At 48.7% G+C, this 21,179-nt stretch overlaps 1 protein-coding gene across 1 annotated transcript in view; it reads right to left on the minus strand.

The window, feature by feature from the left end:
- TTLL7 (tubulin tyrosine ligase like 7) overlaps positions 1-21,179 on the minus strand; it is a 152,641-nt gene that overhangs the window by 116,123 nt on the left and 15,339 nt on the right. The window contains exon 8 of the mRNA XM_066597848.1: positions 3,881-4,045. Within this exon, the coding sequence (XP_066453945.1) occupies positions 3,881-4,045 (165 nt within the window). The remainder of the gene's footprint in view (positions 1-3,880; positions 4,046-21,179) is intronic.

Here is a 21,179-nt window from a genome sequence, read left to right on the forward strand (position 1 = left end):
TCGCACCTGTGACGTCAGCCTAAGGTTATATTCACATGGTGGGGAGTGCGATATGGCGGTGGGATTCATGGCCTCATATCGCACTCGCCCGTGTGACGTTAGCCTAGGGCTATATTCATATGGTGGGGAGTGCGATCTGTCGGTGGGATTCGTCGCCTCATATCGCGCTCGCCCGTGTGACGTTAGCCTAGGGCTATATTCACATGGTGGGGAGTGCGATATGTCGGTGGGATTCGTGGTCTCATATCGCGCTCGCCCGTGTGACGTTAGCCTAGGGCTATATTCACATGGTGGGGAGTGCGATATGGCGGTGGGATTCATGGCCTCATATCGCGCTCGCCTGTGTGATGTCAGCCTAAGGCTATATTCACATGGTGGGGAGTGCGATATGTCGGTGTGATTTGTGGCATCATATCACGCTCGCCCGTGTGACGTTAGCCTAAGGCTATATTCACATGGTGGGGAGTGCGATATGTCGGTGGGATTCGTGGTCTCATATCGCGCTCGCCCGTGTGACGTTAGCCTAGGGCTATATTCACATGGTGGGGAGTGCGATATGGCGGTGGGATTCATGGCCTCATATCGCGCTCGCCTGTGTGATGTCAGCCTAAGGCTATATTCACATGGTGGGGAGTGCGATATGTTGGTGGGATTCGTAGCCTCATATCACGCTCGCACGTGTGACGTCAGCCTAAGGCTATATTCACATGGTGGGGAGTGCAATAAGTCGGTGGGATTCGTGGCATCATATCGCGCTCATATCGCGCTCGCACCTGTGACGTCAGCCTAAGGCTATATTCACATGGTGGGGAGTGCAATATGTCGGTGGGATTCGTGGCATCATATCGCGCTCATATCGCGCTCGCACCTGTGACGTCAGCCTAAGGCTATATTCACATGGTGGGGAGTGCAATATGTCGGTGGGATTCGTGGCATCATATCGCGCTCATATCGCGCTCGCACCTGTGACGTCAGCCTAAGGCTATATTCACATGATGGGGGGTGCGATATGTCGGTGGGATTCATGGACTCATATCGCGCTCGCCCGTGTGACGTTAGCCTAGGGCTATATTCATATGGTGGAGAGTGCGATATGTCGGTGGGATTCGTGGCCTCATATCGCGCTCGCCCGTGTGACGTTAGCCTAAGGCTATATTCACATGGTGAGGAGTGCGATATGTTGGTGGGATTCGTGGCCTCATATCACGCTCGCACGTGTGACGTTAGCCTAAGGCTATATTCACATGGTGGGGAGTGCGATATGGCGGTGGGATTCATGGCCTCATATCGCGCTTGCACCTGTGATGTCAGCCTAAGGCTATATTCACATGGTTGGAAGTGTGATATGGCGGTGGGATTCGTGGCCTCATATTGCGCTCGCCTGTGTGACGTCAGCCTAAGGCCTCATGTCCACGGGGAAAATCGGGCCAGCTACGGATTCTCCATGGAGAATTCGTAGCTGGTCCCTCCTGCCCCGCGGACATGAGGCATAAAAATAAGAATTAACTCACCTCTCGCCCGCTCCGGATCTTCTTTTCGCCGCGGCTTCATCTTCTCTCCGTCGCGGCCGGATCTTCTTTCTTCGGCTCAGCGGATGCGCAGGGCACGTCGGTCGCGTGCCGCGTGCATGCGCCGGCCCTAAGAAAAAAGATCCGGCCACGACAGAGAGAAGATGAAGCCGCGGCGAAGGGAAGATCCGGAGCAGGTGAGTAAATTCCGCACGAAAATGGAGCATGGTCCAGATTTTTTCATGCTCCATTTTTTTTAAAAATCACTTTTATTGACCATCCGCGTATTTATCTACCCGCGGGTGGTCAATGCATCCCTATGGGATGTGGATCCGCGGGCAGGACAAGAGTTAAAATCCGCTGCGGATTTTAGTTCTTCTTTTGCCCGTGGACATGAGGCCTAAGGCTATATTCACATGGTGGGGAGTGCGATATGTCGGTGGGATTCGTGGCCTCATATCACGCTCACCTGTGTGACGTCAGCCTAAGGCAATATTCACATGGTGGGGAGTGCGATATGTCGGTGGGATTCGTGGCCTCATATCGCGCTCACCCCTGTGACGTCAGCCTAAGGCTATATTCACATGATGGGGGGTGCGATATGTCGGTGGGATTCGTGGCCTCATATCGCGTTCGCCCGTGTGACGTCAGCCTAAGGCTATATTCACATGGTGGGGGGTGCGATATGTCGGTGGGATTCGTGGCCTCATATCGCGCTCGCCTGTGTGACGTCAGCCTAAGGCTATATTCACATGGTGGGGAGTGCGATATGGCGGTGGGATTCGTGGCCTCATATCGCGCTCGCCCGTGTGACATCAGCCTAAGGCTATATTCACATGGTGGGGGGTGCGATAGGTCGGTGGGATTCGTGGCCTCATATCGCGCTCGCCTGTGTGACGTCAGCCTAAGGCTATATTCACATGGTGGGGAGTGTGATATGTCGGTGGGATTCGTGGCCTCATATCGCGCTCGCCCGTGTGACGTCAGCCTAAGGCTATATTCACATGGTGGGGGGTGCGATATGTCGGTGGGATTCGTGGCCTCATATCGCGCTCGCCTGTGTGACGTCAGCCTAAGGCTATATTCACATGGTGGGGAGTGCGATATGGCGGTGGGATTCGTGGCCTCATATCGCGCTCGCCCGTGTGACGTCAGCCTAAGGCTATATTCACATGGTGGGGGGTGCGATATGTCGGTGGGATTCGTGGCCTCATATCGCGCTCGCCTGTGTGACGTCAGCCTAAGGCTATATTCACATGGTGGGGAGTGCGATATGTCGGTGGGATTCGTGGCCTCATATCGCGCTCGCCCGTGTGACGTCAGCCTAAGGCTATATTCACATGGTGGGGGGTGCGATATGTCGGTGGGATTCGTGGCCTCATATCGCGCTCGCCCGTGTGACGTCAGCCTAAGGCTATATTCACATGGTGGGGGGTGCGATATGTCGGTGGGATTCGTGGCCTCATATCGCGCTCGCCCGTGTGACGTCAGCCTAAGGCTATATTCGCACGGGCGGTTCTTTTTGGTCCTGAAAAAATCAGACTGGTTTTTAATGCAATTTTTCTTTTGCATCTGTGATTTTTTTTATGGTTACCATGGTTACAGATGATAAAAACAGATTGAAATGACATCAAACAAGTGCAATTGTTTTTTTATTCGCACCCCTCGACTTGAATGAGTAATTTTTGTAAGAAAATCACAACAAAATACGGAACAGCGAGATTTTTTTTCTATGTTTATCCAATTAAAAAAAATAAACAACAAAAATGGCGCGTGTGAATAAACTATCTGCAATATTGTTTTATTTCTGTCCAATTTTAATCTGACTTTTTTTAACAAAACTTTTTCGCTGAAACTCGCACAAAAACAGAAGCCATTACTTGCGATGCGTCTATTTACATGGGCGAATATTCTCTCGCAGCAATGCTATAGGATGCGGGCGCGCTGACCGTGCGCTGTGCGATACCAGTGGCTCCAGAGAATCCCACCATCGTAAATAAGGCCACAGAATGTCTTCTGCATCCAGCTGTTTCCCTCTCAGAGCACCCGACTGTTACACAGCTGAGCGCTCCAAGCGGAGGATGCAGAAGACAAGCGGGGTGGCCCTGTTTGACTTCTGCATCCAGCGGTTCTCTGCTCGGAGCGTTCGGCTGTTCTACAGCTGAGCGCTCTGAGCGGGGTATGCAGAACACAGCTTGACTGCTGTGTTCTTCATACCCCAGCTTTTCACGGAGCGCTCAGCTGGTATATAGCTGTGTGCTCCGTGCGGGGTATGCAGAACACGCTGAAAAGCAATGATCAGGCTAGTAAGGCCTAATCATCATCACCAATCAGATATTAATGCATTGACAGTAATAGTTTACGGCTCTTACGGAAATGTCGTTCCAGAATTTGGCCACGTCGTGGTCGTTGGCACGCAGGAATTCGGTGAACCACCGGATGGAGCGCTTGCTGCCGCGATCCTCGGTCTCATCACGCTCAAAGTTCTCATTGTGTTTGTTGACGGAGTAGTTGGTGAGGTGCATAAACAGCTGGCTCTACAAGAGAAAGGAGGAGGAGTCACGATGACAAACAGCAAGGTGCCCCCTGCTGGCAACACAGGAAACTACAAGGAAGATGAAAGCCGTGCCCCATTCTGCGGATGACTTGGGCTGCTTTTACACAGAGCGTTGTATGAGTGCAGCCTGTCTATACAGGCACATAAGTTGTTCGCAGGAGGGGCTAGGATAAAGAGTGCGCCACCGGCAAATCCAACGCCGAATGCACGATTTTTGATGCCAATTTACTGAGGATTTCGCTATTAGCAATTCTACAGCAAATTACACAAAAATCCACATAGGAGGCCCGTGGCACACGAGCGCTGTCATATTTCGGTGCATCTGCGCCACATGTTTGTGCATTGGGCATTGCGTATTTGCATGTGCCACAGTGTTTTTAATGTACTTTTTGTACACGCAAATCATGTGCAATTCCATTTGCAAAAAGCACAAAAGCGCGCACTGCTGCTCTCGGCCACTGAAATGGTCAATTACTTTAATTGTTCGAAAACAAGCAGGAAAATAATCGCTGCGGGGTCTTGTGCGCACAAAACATATAGCAAAAAAAAAAAAAAAGCATTCGCATGCAAAAAAAACGCAACCCTTGATGCACAAAAACGCGGCATAAATGCACATATGTTTGCGAGGCGCGGGCCTAAGACGTGCATTTTTGGGGTGGATTTGTCCATGGCAGCATACAGGGAAAATCCGCAGCATTCCCGTTTCGCGTAAACGTACCTTTAGGCCGTGTGCACGGGACGGGTTTGCCACGGATTTTCCAAGTGGATGTTCTGCAGCATTTACAGTCGCTGCAATGTGGATGACAACACGATCCACAACACGATCCACAACACGATCCACAACACGATCCACAACCAGATCCACAACACGATCCACAACCAGATCCACAACACGATCCACAACACGATCCACAACACGATCCACAACACGATCCACAACACGATCCACAACCAGATCCACAACACGATCCACAACACGATCCACAACACGATCCACAACACGATCCACAACACGATCCACAACTAGAACCACAACACGATCCACAACACGATCCACAACTAGAACCACAACACGATCCACAACACAATCCACAACACGATCCACAACTAGAACCACAACAAAATCCACAACAAAATCCACAACAAGGTCCACAACAAAGTCCACAACAAAGTCCACAAGTAGATCCACAACACGATCCACAGCAGCTGCTGAGCAGATGATCCCCAGAGAAGCGTTGCAGTTCCGCCATGCAGAAATCCACCCCGCAGGAACATCCCAATAGGAGTGGCAATGCCATGGCTTCGATCAGGGTGGTACAGGAGGCAGGAGGGGCCATATAGGGGGCTCGTCTGCCAGCTCATTCGCCACACAGCCCAAGCAGGACATGGAAGCCATAGGTGGCGCACACTGTGCGGATTTCCTGGGTGAGATTTCCACATCCAAACGCTGCAGAAAATATCCTCACAAAAGAAGAATTCATCAAAGTATTTCAATTTTTTTTTTTAAAGACACTTTTCCCTTTTCTTGACACTTTTGAAAAGTAGTGAGAAGAGGTGGGGCTTAGCCACAGAGGGTGTGGCCTCAGGTGGTCTGCACAAATTCTGTGGTAAATCCGCAACATCCCCATAATGCATCCTGTTACAAAAACAACCATTTGATGCAGATTTTGTTGCTGTGGAAATTCTGCAACAGATCCACCGCAACTGCTGGTGGTGGTACTAGGGGGCGCTCTTACAGGATCCTTCACAAACACCGTGGATTCTCCAGTGGAATCACATGCAGAAACTCCACAGCTATAGGCCGGGCAAACACAAACGGCTCAGATTCCGCAGCTGGAGACCTGCGATACATCGCGGAAAGTAGTTGCGAATGCTCACTATGGAGCATTAAGGCTTTTCTATTGGCCTTAGAAGCGGCGAGCGTTTCCGTCGCTCACAGGCAATGTTAATTGTGTATAGGCGACGGAACGCTCGCAGTCATTGGCGTCGATGGAGGCCATCCGCGTGGAATCTGCGCTAAATTAGAGCATGGTGTGATTTTTCTTTCGCAATTCCTGCCCGCACATCAGAGCGAACCGGCTACAGTTCACGCCTTTCATTGCTTGCGTATCGCGGAATCTGAGATACAGTAGCAGCAATATGATGAGAATTTCGTAAATCTCATCCACCTGCAGCGAAATCAATCTGCGGAGCGAACGGACCTGCCATGGGGATCACCGCAAAATACACGGTGCAGTCTCCGCTGCGGTCATTACATTCTGCGCGGACAGACCCGGCATTATTCTTGATTAAGGATTTATAATGGAAGTCTATCCACATGCAGTGCACAGCGCCCCCTCATGGTGGACTAACGCAGCGCAGTTGTAGAGGGCAGTGAAGCTGCAGACAACGTGGGGGATATTATGAACATAATGCACCTTCCAGGCCCGACTGGGACTTCGAAAAGGGCCACTTGTTGTGCGCGATCTTCGCCGCCCAGTTCGCCTGTGATGAGGCGTCATGTAGCGCCTCCAAATTAACAGTTTCCCCGTCACATTCCTGCGATAAACAGCATCGCCATAGTAACTCTGCGTCAAGATGTCCGCGCCTCGCGAGCGGCAGGTTTCACCCGAGCCATAATTATAAGCGATACGACTCGCCGGCGGTATTAGCGCGTCTTCAACGACATGAAGTCCGACCGTCGTCATCAATAGCGTCTTGTGCGCCAGAGAAAGGGTTTATAGTAATTACAGCTCTCCGTCCGTCCGGGCGTCCATCGTCTGTCAGCTCGCTGCGTTCGCAGAGAACATCTAGTCACGCGGCACGATGCGCGATTGCCTACACTGCACTCCAAAAGTCTTCACAGCCTCCCACTTACTTACATGCTGTCATGTTGTGGTCTTGTGTTCCCCTCATTCTGCACTCAGGACCCCATAGTGACAAAGTGACAACAGAATCGTAGATAACGTAGTACTTGTCTTAACCCTTTAAGGACCAAGGGAGGTAAATTTACGGCGCACAGTCCTGGGCTTTAATCCCAGCTGATAACAAAAATACGGAGCAAGATTAAAGCCCCTGCTTCTGCAATCAAGCAGACACAGCCGAGGACCCAGAGGAGAAGGTAGAAGCAGGTTCTAACCGCCAACATAGCGCACAAATCCCATATTTTATTTTAGCGTAAATATACTCCTTTTAAAAAGGAACAATTATAATTTTTTTTTTAAATCCCTTTTTTAACTTTTGATCCCTAATAAAACTAAAAGACGGGAAAAAAGATATTATAAAATAGCCCCTATAGGTCACTAATAATTTTGGTAGCTGAAATTTAAAAAATAAGGCTGTGAAACAACCAGATGGGTAAAATTCTTAAAAGAGGTCTGGTCCTTAAGGGGTTATAAACACTACCATTTGGCATTGACATAAGTACTGGCACCCTCTGGTATGACACGGGACATTTAGCTCTCAGGGGTTCCCATTTCTCTTGATCATCACTAAGATGTTTCTACCCTGATTGGGGTCCCCTGTGGAAAATTCAGCTGGTTAGGTCTCACCGCTCACAATGCATATCAGAGCTAAAACCAAGCCATGAGAAGGGAAGAACTGCCTGCAGAGCTCAGAGACAGGATTGTGTGGAGGCGCAGATCTGGGGAAGCTACAAAAAATATTTCTGCTGCCCTGAAAGCTCCTAAGGCCGCCTACAGACGGGCGGGTCAGATCCGGCGGCGAAGATTCGCGCCGCGGGACCCGACCCGAGCGCCTGCAGAGAGCAGCGTGTCACTCACCTGCTCCCGCATCCCCGGCTCTTTCATGTGCCGGCGGCGAGCAAGTGACGTTTCTGTGCGGGGCGCGATTTGTTTGCCGCGCGAGATTTCACGCGGCCAAATCGCAGACGTCTGCCTAGGATTATTGCGTTTGTTAACACAATCCTATGCAGGCTTCCAGCGGCGGAAATTCCGCGGGAAATCCCGCAGCGGAATTTACACTCGTGCAGGCGGCCTAAGAGCCCAGCGGCCCCCATAATACTTACATGGAAGAACAACCAGGAGTCTTCCTAAAGCCGCCTACCCACCAGACTGAGGCTGCCTGCAGACGGCCGGGTCGGATCCCGACCCGCTCCCCTGCTGTGAGCAGTGCGGCTTACCTTCTTCCGAGTCTTCTCCTCTCTGTGATGTGCCGCTGCCGGCCAGCCCGCGCATGCGCAGAGTGGAGCTGGCGCGTCGGGAGTGACATTTCTGTGCGGGCCTCTGAGAGACCTGGACAGAAATAGAGCATGCCGTGGTTTGTTTTCCGCGCGTGTTTTTATACGGACAAATCACGGCCGTCTGCCTAGGATTGCGTATTGTAATGCAATCCTATGCAGGCGGGCACGGGCGGCAATTCTGTGGGAAATCCCGCTGTGGAATTTCTGCCCGTGTGCAGGAGGCCTAAGGGGGAGAAGGGCCTTGGTCTCCAACGGTAAGTCTGGTTGAGCTCCAAAGATCCGGTGTACAGATTGGAGAAACTTCCAGAAGATCAACCATCTCCGCAGCCTCCACCGATCTGGGCATTATGGCCAATGGACCAAAAAGACACTAAAGGACCCTCAGACTGCGAGAAACAAGATTCTCTGCTTTGATGGAACCAAGATGGAACCTTTTAGCCTCCATTGGAGGAACCCAGGCGCCACTCATCACCTGCCCAATACCATCCCTACAGTGAAGCCTGTGGTGCAGTATCATGCTGGGGGAGGGGGAGACCGGTCAGGGTGGATGGAAAGCTGAATAGAGCAAAGTACAGAGATAATGAAAACCTGATCCAGAGCGCAAGGAACCTCAGAACGGGCAGAAGGGTCACCTTCCAACAAGACAATGACCCTAAGACCCCAGCCAAGACCACCAAGGAGGGGAGACAATTCTGTGAATGTCCTTGAGTGGCCCGGCCAGAGCCCTGAACCCAATGGATCATCTCTGGAGAGACCTAACAATGGCTGTCCACAGACGGCCCCCATCCAACCTGACAGAGGACAGAAAATCCCCTAATCCAGGTGTACAAACCTTGTGGCATCATGTACAAGCCTGGAGGCTGGAATCACTAAGTGCTGAGTACGGGGCGTGAATACTTATGGCACTGCAGAATGGGAGTTTTTCATTTTTTTAAAATATACAAAGATTTCTCTCGTTCTGTTGTCATTTTGTCATTATGGGGTACTGAGAGCAGAATGAGGGGAACACAAGACCACAACATAACAAAAAATGTACAAAAGTGAGGGGGTCTGAAGACTTTCCGGACCGCCTATATAGTCGATATCTATCAGACTCTTGTCCAAAATTTCTTATAATGATGTACAACCCAACCATCGTGACCTCTGACATGGCAGTGTCCGCTGGCAGTCTACGCCCATAGTTCCCCGAGTGTCCACCAGCAGTGTACGCCCACAATGTCTGCCCGCAGTGTAAGCCTGCAGTGTCCGCCCGAAGTGCCCTGCAGTGTACGCCCGAAGTGCCCCGAGTGTCCATCAGCAGTGTACGCCTACTGTGTCCCGCAGTGTACACCCATAGAGTACGTCCGCAGTGCCCTGAGTGTCCGTCCGCAGTATCCTGCAGTGTCCGCCCGCAGGGCCCCGAGTGTCCACCAGCAGTGTATGCCCACAATGTCTGCCCGCAGTGTCCACCCAAAGTGCCCTGCAGTGTACGCCAGTGGTGTATGCCCGCAGTGCCCCGAGTATCTGCCAGCAGTGAACGCCCACAGTGTATGCCTACTGTGTCCTGCAGTGTACGCCCACAGTTCCCACCAGCAGCGTCCACCTGCAGTGCCATGCAGTGTCCACCAGCAGTAACCAGAGTGTCCGCCAGCAGTGAACACCTACAGTGCCCGCCAGCATTACCAACCAATCATCACCCCTCGTGTGCATTACAACCGCCTCCTGCCATGAATCACTGCAGCTCACTGACTTGTCCGCAGTTAGTGCGAGGTAGGGTCCCAGGCCGCAGATGTATAAAGTGCGGCCCTCCATCTCTCAGCTGATAGCGTGTATTATGGCCTCCAGGTTTATTTTAAAACATCAACGACCGGCAGCATTTATAAAAAGTCGTCTAAACGGATTACTGCAAGGATAAAACAAACATGGATGGATCTATTACAGCAGAGACATCAACATGATCTCCGTCAGCAGAAGGGAGAGCGATAACAAGCGGCGAACCGGCAACAAGTGCCATTAATCCCCCGACGTCCGCCTGTATATATACGTATGTGTAATAGAAGGGCGGTTTACATCCAGAAGAGAGAAAACATCCACAGTCACAAAATTAAAACCTTAACAGGACTTCTTGTACAAACAGCGAGCCGGTCAGACCACGGTGATGGGACGCCCGTATGCCGTTCATTTTATATAACCTGCCTGCCACCTAGTGGTCGCTTGTATAATAGCTCCAGCCATTTCAATCCTATCATATAGTTTACTGTGCATTACACTAGATGTCAACTTTATTAGAGGCCCCGTACCTTTACTAGAGCCCCCAATCTTTTATTAGAGTCCCCAGCCCTTTATTAGAGTCCCCAGCCCTTTACTAGAGCCCCCAATCTTTTATTAGAGTCCCCAGCCCTTTATTAGAGTCCCCAGCCCTTTATTAGAGTCCCGTCCTTTTACTAACGCCCACTATTTTTCATTAGAGCCCCCGGCCCTTATTTAGAGTCCCACCCTTTAACTAGAGCCCACTATCTTGCATTAGAGGCACCAGCCCTTTACTAGAGCCGCCAGTCCTTTATTAGAGCCCCCAGCCCTTTATTAGAGACCCCAGCCCTTTATTAGAGACCCCAGCCCTTTATTAGAGTCCCGCCCTTTATTAGAGTCCCGTCCTTTTACTAACGCCCACTATTTTTCATTAGAGCCCCCGGCCCTTTATTAGAGTCCCACCCTTTAACTAGAGCCCACTATCTTGCATTAGAGGCACCAGCCCTTTATTAGAGCCGCCAGTCCTTTATTAGAGCCACCAGTCCTTTCTTAGAGCCCCCAGTCCTTTTACTAGAGCTGACAATCTTTCATTAGAGTCCCCGCCCTTTATTATAGTCCCATCCTTTAACTAGAGCCCCCAATCTTGTATTAGAGCCGCCTCCCCTTTATTAGAGTCCCCAGCCCTTTACCGGAGCCGATATTCCTGCAGAACGATTTCAGCACCTCGTGGAATCTACCTGACAAGCTGCTGCGGTCCTGAAAGGAGGTCCAATGCTACTAGATGGGGGTCTAATTAAGAAGCCATTGAGTGTATATTTCTAGTAAAGTAATTTAGTCCAATTCATTATTTTACCATTATTTGTATAATTATGTAAGCAATTATATTAATTTTTATAGTTTTCAAACGGATATCAAAATGCGTTGGATCCGTATTGCTGGACTATATGTTTGAATATGTCCCCTTAACGCTCCGGAATTTACATTCACGTCATGCAGCGTCGGGGTTTGCATGAAGAGAGATCACGGGGCGACCTCTCTTCATACAGCGCAGGCGTCAGCTGTGATGCAGCCGGGGTCCTTCTGAAAGGCCACAGGGCTACCTTAGCAGACTGCCTATCAAGCTGTCCCCATGGGGTGGCTTAATAGACTGCCTGTCAGATCGCAGTATGATGTAATGCCATGGCATTACATCATACAGCAGGAGCGATCAAAGCATCGCTAGTTGTGATCCCCTAGGGGGGGCTAAAAAAAAGTAAAAACAAGATCAATAAAGTTTTACTAATTGGAAAGAAAGAAAAAAAAAGTGATAAAAGTTTAAATCACCCCGCTTTTGCCATATCTATAATAAAATAATCTAAATCATAAAACAAAAATACATATTTGGTATCGCCCTGTCCGTAAAAGTCCGATTTATCAAAGTAGCGCATTATTTACCCCGCACGGTGAAAGTCATCCGAAAAAAAAAGGAAATGTACTTTTTCAGTCATCCTATCTCCCAGAAAAAAATGCAATAAAAAGTGATCAAAAAGTCATATGTATTCCGAAATGGTAAAATAGGCCCATTTACACACAACGATTATCGCTCAAAAGATGTCTTTTAAGCGACTCCTGAGCCATCATCGTTGTCATTTACAGCGTAAGATGATCGCTTAATATAAGCGATCACCTTGCGCTGCGAGTGGAGGATGCAGACGACAAGCAGGGTGTCCCCACTTGTCTTCTGCATACAGCTGTTCCCCGCTCCGAGCGCCCGGCTGTGTAAGCTCCATGCGGGGTATGGAGAACATAGCTGGACCGCTGTGCTCTTCATACCCAGCGGTCATCAGTATCAGCTGTATCCCGCTGTGAATCCCTGATAAGGCTCATCGTTGTCTTGCAGCATGCTGAAAGATAATGATGAGCGACGGCATAACGAAAACTGCACGAGGTCAGTGCAGCTACACACAACGATTATCGTTCAAAAGACGGCTTTTGAGCTAATTTTGAGCGAGAATCATTGCGTCTAAATGGGTCTTTACATCCTGTATTATACTCCAGAGCTGCACTCACTATTCTGCTGGTGGAGTCACTGTGTGCATACATTACTTATCCTGTACTGATCCTGAGTTACATCCTGTATTATACTCCAGAGCTGCACTCACTATTCTGCTGGTGGAGTCACTGTGTACATACATTACTTATCCTGTACTGACCCTGAGTTACATCTTGTATTATACTCCAGAGCTGCACTCACTATTCTGCTGGTGGAGTCACTGTGTACATACATTACTTATCCTGTACTGACCCTGAGTTACATCCTGTATTATACTCCAGAGCTGCACTCACTATTCTGCTGGTGGAGTCACTGTGTACATACATTACTTATCCTGTACTGACCCTGAGTTACATCCTGTATTATACCCCAGAGCTGCACTCACTATTCTGCTGGTGGAGTCACTGTGTACATACATTACTTATCCTGTACTGATCCAGAGTTACATTCTGTATTATACTCCAGAGCTGCACTCACTATTCTGCTGGTGGAGTCACTGTGTACATACATTACTTATCCTGTACTGATCCTGAGTTACATCCTGTATTATACCCCAGAGCTGCACTCACTATTCTGCTGGTGGAGTCACTGTGTACATACATTACTTATCCTGTACCGATCCTGAGTTACATCCTGTATTATACTGCAGAGCTGCACTCACTATTCTGCTGGTGGAATCACCGTGTACATACATTACATATCCTGTACTGACCCTCAGTTACATCCCGTATTATACCCCAGAGCTGCACTCACTATTCTGCTGGTGGAGTCACTGTGTACATGCATTACTTATCCTGTACTGCTCCTGAGTTATATCCTGTATTATACTTCAGAGCTGCACTCACTATTCTGCTGGTGGAGTCACTGTGTACATACATTACTTATCCTGTACTGATCCTGAGTTACATCCTGTATTATACCCCAGAGCTGTACTCACTCTTCTGCTGGTGGAGTCACTGTGTACATACATTACTTATCCTGTACTGATCCTGAGTTACATCCTGTATTATACTCCAGAGCTGCACTCACTATTCTGCTGGTGGAGTCACTGTGTACATACATTACTTATCCTGTACTGATCCTGAGTTACATCCTGTATTATACCCCAGAGCTGTACTTACTCTTCTGCTGGTGGATTCACTGGGTACATACATTACTTATCCTGTACTGCTCCTGAGTTACATTCTGTATTATACTCCAGAGCTGCACTCACTATTCTGCTGGTGGAGTCACTGTGTAGATACATTACTGATCCTGTACTGATCCTGAGTAATATCATGCATTATACTCCAGAGCTGCACTCACTATTCTGCTGGTGGAGTCACTGTGTACATACATTACTTATCTTGTACTGATCCTGAGTAATATCGTGCATTATACTTCAGAGCTGAATTTGCAGTTCTGCATGATTCAGCGCTGAAATCGAATGAAGTGAATAAGGCTGAGCTACAATACCCCATAAACAGGTGTGGCGCTTTTTCCAGAAGAAAGCGGTTTCTAACCCTGGACAACCCCTTAAACAATGTGCTAGAGAAATGGGTTTTCTTATGGTTTTCCAAAAGTGAGCAGAATTGTGAATGCAGCTCTGGACTATACCTCTGAGCACCACTGTAAACCAGTAGGGGTGACTGCGACCTGATTGGTGCGGTTCTTTAATTTGAGTTTTATATTATCTGCATCCTCAGAAAATTGACGGCGAGAAGAAAAATGGCGCCAAGTTGAGCCTCCACTGTTTCATCCCGTAAGCACCACACCTTGATAACAGGCAGACCTTCCTACAGACTTCATTCACGGAGAAGCTTTAATCCCGACCGTCACCCTGAAACACCTTCATATGATTAAAGTTAGCGGGATGCATAAAAGAGGTCGCCTGCCGCACGGCGTCCGCGGCGGCCATCAATAACGTCTCCTATGGAGCAGTCAGTGGGATAACAGGCTACACTTTGGGTTATTACGGTTGCAGGGCCCCCGGTTAATGGATGGGTCCTCGGGGAGCGCCTTCACCATGACAAATCTCCAGATGGTTTTGCTTAGCGGGTCGTTTTTGCGAATTCCCCTCCCTGAAGATGGATGACGTTTTGCGAGGTTTCACGGCCGTCCGAGATCTTCCGTCTATTCCTCATAATTATATTGTGTACTTGGCCGCGGCCGCGCTTCCTGCCATCTATAATACATAATTACAATGGATGACATTCGCGCTGCGCTGGGTTCGCCCTGTAAGAGCGCGTTGTGCAGGTGAGGACGGGGTGACGAGCGGGTGGTCTCAGCGCGGGGCATTCATTAGTGACACACTCACTTACATTCAGAAAACGTACGCGGCGCCACCCAAGGCGATTATCATCAACGCTTTTTACGTAACGCGTTCTCTACGACGGCACAAAATGCTGTTTGGAAGCGGTAGGGTTAAATAATAGGGGACGGCATTGTATGCAGTAGTTTAACCCCTCGGGGGATGGAGGGCCACACGATCGCTTGTTTTTTTTGCGTGACGAGCTGCAGTTTTTCTTGGCACCATTTTTGTGCACATATCGTGTGTTGTGGAACTTGTGTTAATTGTTTTTATGGAGGCCGAAAAAACATCAAATTCTGACATCGTGGGGTTTTTAACAATATTAATCATGCAACATAAATAATATGTAAATTTCTTTTTTTGGGTCAGTAAAAAATTATGTTTTTTAGGTTTTTCCACCATGGCACAATAAAAACCCTTCTTTTTGTAATATTTTTTTTCTTAGGCAGCGCTCCATTCAAAGTCTCAGAACTTTTTTTTTTTTCATGGACCCCGGTCTGTGGGAGCTTTTTTTTTTTTATAAGTGTCAACTTGTAATTTCTATTGGTACCATTTTGGGGTAGATATGGCTTTTTTATCACTTTTATTGTGGGTTTTTTTTGAGAGCCAAAATGAACAAAAAAGCAGTTTAGCTTCATTTTTTGCTTTTTTTTTTAGCGTTTGCGGCGCAGGATAGAATGCTTGTTCAGTTTTTTGTACCAGTGGTGACGACTGCGGCACTGATAAACATGGGCTTTTTATTTTAATGTTTTAAAGTGTTGGGGGGGGGGGGGGGATGGGGCCTTTTTTCACATTTCTTTATGCCCTGTAGGGGACTTGAACCTGTTAAGATATGAACGCTCTGATAATACACTGCAGTACTCTTTTACTGCAATGCATTATCGATTATCATAGTAATCACAGGCCACGGCAGACCTGGACGCCACTGACTATCGTAGGTGGCCATGGCAACCCATCAGATTACATTGCGGAGGGCAGCTGACATTACAGAGGGAACGGCCTCCCTCTGTGAACCTTTTACATGACCCGATCGACATTGATCGCGACATGTAAGGTGTTAACAGTGGGAGGTTGGCTGCAGCTCCCGTTGTGGATATCGCAGGCTCAGCAGGAACCCCGTCTCACCCATGGTGTAAATATACGCTTTGGCGTGGGAAGGGGTTAAAGGGGTACACCTAACTTATCACGTGACCAGTATGAAGTCGCTAGGAGAGGTCATCACTATACGATTCTAAAAACAACAACTTCCTTCCAAAAACATCATCTCACCGCTCTACAGGTTGTGTCCGGTATTACAGCTCTGCTCCACTGAAGTGAAATATGGCTGAGCTGTAATACCAGGCACGACCCGTGGACAAGTGTGGCGCTGTTTTTGGAAGAAACAGCTGTGTTTTTCAAATCCTGAGCAACCCTGATGCGGCCTAGTTTGTTATTTAACAATAGGATTTTGGAGATTTCGTCTTCACTTCTTGAATTTCCACGGCCGGATGTTGAGGGGTTTTCGTTACAATGTACTGATGGATTTTTATTTAAGAAAAGTGTGCAATTTTTTAAAATTTGTTTTTACTTTTTTGTCCCTGTCTGGACTTGAACCTGTGATCCTATGATCACTCAGACAATACACTGCAGTATTCACAAGGCGCTCATGCACGTGTGTTTGCGTATTTTCCTGTACTTTATTGCACACGCAGGCCCTGTGGGAATGTGAACGAACCCTCTGCGTTTTATGTGCGCAAATACGCCCGAATGAAGGAGCCCTTATTTCTGTTCTTTCACAATACCAGTCATGGCGGACCTTGATGGTGGAGGGTCGATGACGTCACGGAAGGAGCCCCCCCTCATACATGCCGCAGTCAACATGGAGTTCTCTTCAATCCCCACCATTGCAGCGAGACCCGACTGTCAGTCAAAGCTGGTTCCTGCTGCAGATGGCGCATGCTCAGCCCTGAACCTGCGCCATCCGTATGCTGTACATGCAAGGCATCTTGCGGGAACCCCATCCCTTCTAGGACATTCATGTACATCATGGAGTGGGAAGACATTAAAGAGGTTTTCCCAAGATATGAACATATCGCCTATCCACAGGAAGAGGTAAAGTGATTGATTGGGGTCAAACTGCTGGGACTATGACCAATCGTAAGATCGGAGGTCCTGTGCCCCCCCCCCATGGAGCATGCACACTGCTGATCCATTCACTTCTATGGGACTGCCGAAAACAAGCAGAGTCCAGCACTCGGCAATCTCCAGCAGCCACATAGAGATGAATGGAGCGGCAGCGTGTGTGCGCAATTGTTGGGGGCTCCGGTCACTCGCTGATGAATACTTATCTCCTAGGATAAGTCCCTATCTTGGTATTACAGGCACTCTTGGGGATACATATAAGCCCATTTAGTGATTAGTAGAGGCGTCCAAAGACAAAAATGGGAAGGAATTGAATGACCAACAGAGTATGAAGGACAGGTGGAGGGACTGTATGACTGCAGCCACACACCGGGGCCATTGCATGAGGTGGAGCCGGTGGACGTGGAGCCTCCATTATGGGGTCAGAAGTGGTTATAGCAATGAAACAACTAGCCAAAAATAAAAGCACCAGACATAGGTAACATACCGGCAGAGCTAGTGCCACCAGTACCAGTGAAAACCATCACAGCGTTGTGCCAGGCAGTATGGGCATCGACACCATGGCCACAGGACTGGAAAGATCTGTCTTCATCCCTCTACCAAAGAGAGGCGACTCCCAGAATCGCTCCAACTACCGAACAATGGTCCTCAGTCCGCATGCAGGCAAGATCCTTCTCAAAACTATACAGGAAAGACTGAGATCAGTCGTCGAAGCGGCGCCCCCTGATGTGCAGCCAGGATGCGGCACCTGCCACCATATTGCAAACCTGCAATGGACCACGGAAAAAGCTCGAGAATACCAAAAGAATATCTACATGCGATTCATCAACTACAAGTCCTTTGACTGCGTCGACCATGACAAGCTAGGACGCCCCCTACAAAAGCCGGGAGAATCGGCGCATCTAGGTAAGCTGACAAAATTACTTGAGAACACAGTATGGGGACACAGATTGGTTTGGGATCGGCAAAGGCGTCTGACAAGGCTGCATCCTCTCGCCCTTCTTGTTTAACCTATATGCGGAAGTGATTATGCGGAAAATGGACCGAGACAAATTGGAAAATCGGGGTGAAAATAAGTGGCAGAAACATCAACGATCTCCGTCATACAGATGACACAACTCTGCCTGCAGAAACAGAAGCCGGTCTGAAGCCGCTGATATGGAAGATTAAAGCTGAAAGTGAAAAAAGTGGGCCTCAACCTGAATGTAAAGACGACTAAAATTATGACAACTGCAAAAAATGGCCAAAATCAAATCAAAATCGACAAAAATAACATAAATCTTGTTATTCGTACAGCACCAACTTATTCCGCAGCGCTTTCAAGTAATTTTTTATTTCTCCACCCCCCTTCACTAAGCTGGGTACTCATTTTACAGACCTCTGAAGGATGGAAGGCTGAGTGAACCTTGAGCCGGCTAGCTGAAACCGCAACCTTCAGGTCATGAGTGAGAGCTTAGGACTGCATACTGCTGCCTGAACACTCTGCACCGCACAAGGCTGGAGAATCTATGCCGGTGATAAAACGCAGGATAGCATCGGGGCGAACGCTAAACATGGACAATATCTGGAAAAGTAGGGATATCGGCATAGCAACTAAATGCAGTATAGTGCAAACCACCGCTGTCCCCAGAGCCAGGTATGGATGTGAAAGCTGCTGCGTATGCCCTGGATGGCGAGAGTAACAGACAGAGAAGTCCTGAATCATATAAGACACAATATATCACTGAAGGACTCAGGCTCACGGAGAACAAGATGGCCGGGCTCAGGCTCACGGGAGAACAAGATGGCCGGGCTCAGGCTCACGGATTTTGGCCATGTAATGCCAGCAGAGTTGCTACCAAAATCTATAATGCTTGGACAGATTAGTGGCAACAGAAGACCCGACCGCCAAAAAACACGATGGCTGATACTGTCAGAGCTGATACTGGCATGGATATCACACAACTGAAAGAAGCAAAACCAAAAAACATGGCGGGAGCTCGCCTTTAGGGTCGCCGAGGGGCGTGAACAACTAAACGGCTAAGAACAACAGATCAATTCAGTCTCCCTTGGAAACCCTTTTATAACTGCCTACAAATTAGACATCTTTTATCCATTAACTAAGCTGTATAGACACAACATTATTAAAGGGGTTGCTTGGCTGTAAACTACTGATGGCGCCTCCTCTGGCTAGACCATCAACAGTAGATTAGCGAAATTCATCGCTGAGGATCCCCGCTGATAAGCTGTTGTCTGGGTTAATGCACTCAGGCACTAATCTAATTTCTGCAGGAAGCAGATAGTGCCGTTTCCGCTGCAGTAGTCAGGTTAGGTATTGCAGGTCATTCACTTCTATGGGAAGTCTCTGGGTAATACCAAGCCTGGCCACTGCAGCAGGAACAGCGCTGTCTGCAGAAATCATCTCAGTGAACGATCATACCAGCCAAGAGAATAGCCGATTGCTAGGGGGTCCCGGGCGGTGGACCCACCGATCTACTATTGATTATCTGCTAAATGTTTACAACTGAACAGCCCCTTTAAGGGGCTTTAAATGCCTGCGGCCTACAGAGATATCTAATAAACTTGAAGAAAGACCATAAATGATGGTCCCGGTGTAGATGGGAAGAAGAGGTTGCGTTGCAGAAGGGTGGAAGCGGCAAACAACTCCAAAGGTCAGAGGCGCAATTGTTAAACTGAGGAACTGTATAAAACACAGAGCTCTAATGAAAGAAGAGCGCAGCCCTCGGATGGCATCTTTGGCTGCAGAGTACGCTCCGGCTGCAGGAGGTGAAATACTAGACAGCACCTGTGGCCGAGGAGGGCGCTGTTTCGGAAAAAAATGACTCACTCTTTTTATAACTCAGCAGGTCATAAATAAGCAGATGATGACTTCCGGTATGCTGAGATGTAGCGCACCACCGGCGAGATCACGTAAGGAGCCATTTAAATCACAAACAGATTTTCAGACGTCTTTCAGAATCTCCGGTTAAAGTGGCCCTCCGGCTTCAGGACAAAAGGCTTTCCCTGAGCGGGGTCGGTGGGGAGGGAGTAGATCACCTGCAGTTGTTTTCCCCTGCCGTCCCTCCGGTCAGCCGGTTCCCGCTCCGGTTATCGGCCATCCAGGATAACGGCAGCCACAATCGGCTGTTGGGAGCTTACCTGTCTGACAGTCGGACCACCTAAAGGTACCCTTAGCCTAATGCACTACACCTGCTCTCTGATTGGCCAGATCTGCTCACATGATCAGTGCTGGCTAATCAGAGAGCAGTGCACAGTGTGCATTAACTAGATAGAAGTATGCAGCAGCCCTCTTGGACAGCTAATAATGGGACTGAGAACCGGCGGATCAGAGACACTGGACAGGATTTGTCCCAAAACCAGGGGAATCACCTTAAGGGCTCCTGCACACTTGCGTTTTTCTTGCACGTTTTTTTTTTCACGCGATTGTCAACGGGACTTTCTAATGTTAAAAAGGAATCGCACCAAAATTGCAAAGCACAAACTTGCGATGAGTTTTAACATTAGAAAGTCCCATTGACAATTGCGTGAAAAAAAATGCAGCGATATCGTCTGAAAAAAACATAAGCCCTAAAAGTAGTAAAGTGAAATGTGACTGATGGGGCGATCGCACCCCCGTGACCCATCCGACCAGCTGGCAGGCATGATCTGAACAACCAATATCTCTTTGCTGTGAAAGAGAACTGCAATAGTCTATCTGTCCACTAGATGGCACCAACATACTCCTTTACAGAGTCCCAGGCAGCAATGTGAAATACACTCATTGTCAGTAGCATCCTCTCCCCCAGAAGTTGTCGGATGGGTGAAACCTTCTCTGTGTGATTGTAGCGTTACTATAAGTAAGTGATTACAATATCAGAGCAAGAGGAACATTTAATGTGGAGAACTGACCACTTGTAGGGAGGCTCTAGTCTCCTGTTGTACCGCCTCTAGCTTGGATACAAGATGTGATACAGGTGGGCATGGAGGCTCTAGTACCCTGTTGTATCGCCTCTAGCTTGGATACAAGATGTGATACGAGTGGCATGGAGGGTCTAGTACCCTGTTGTACTGCCTCTAGCTTGGATACAAGATGTGATACGGGGGCATGGAGGCTCTAGTACCCTGTTGTACCACCTCTAGCTTGGATACAAGATGTGATACAGGCAGGCATGGGGGCTCTAGTACCCTGTTGTACCGCCTCTAGCTTGGATACAAGATGTGATACAGGCAGGCATGGGGGCTCTAGTACCCTGTTGTACCACCTCTAGCTTGGATACAAGATG

The sequence above is a fragment of the Eleutherodactylus coqui genome, chromosome 3 (assembly GCF_035609145.1).
Source record: "Eleutherodactylus coqui strain aEleCoq1 chromosome 3, aEleCoq1.hap1, whole genome shotgun sequence".
NCBI lineage: Eukaryota > Metazoa > Chordata > Amphibia > Anura > Eleutherodactylidae > Eleutherodactylus > Eleutherodactylus coqui.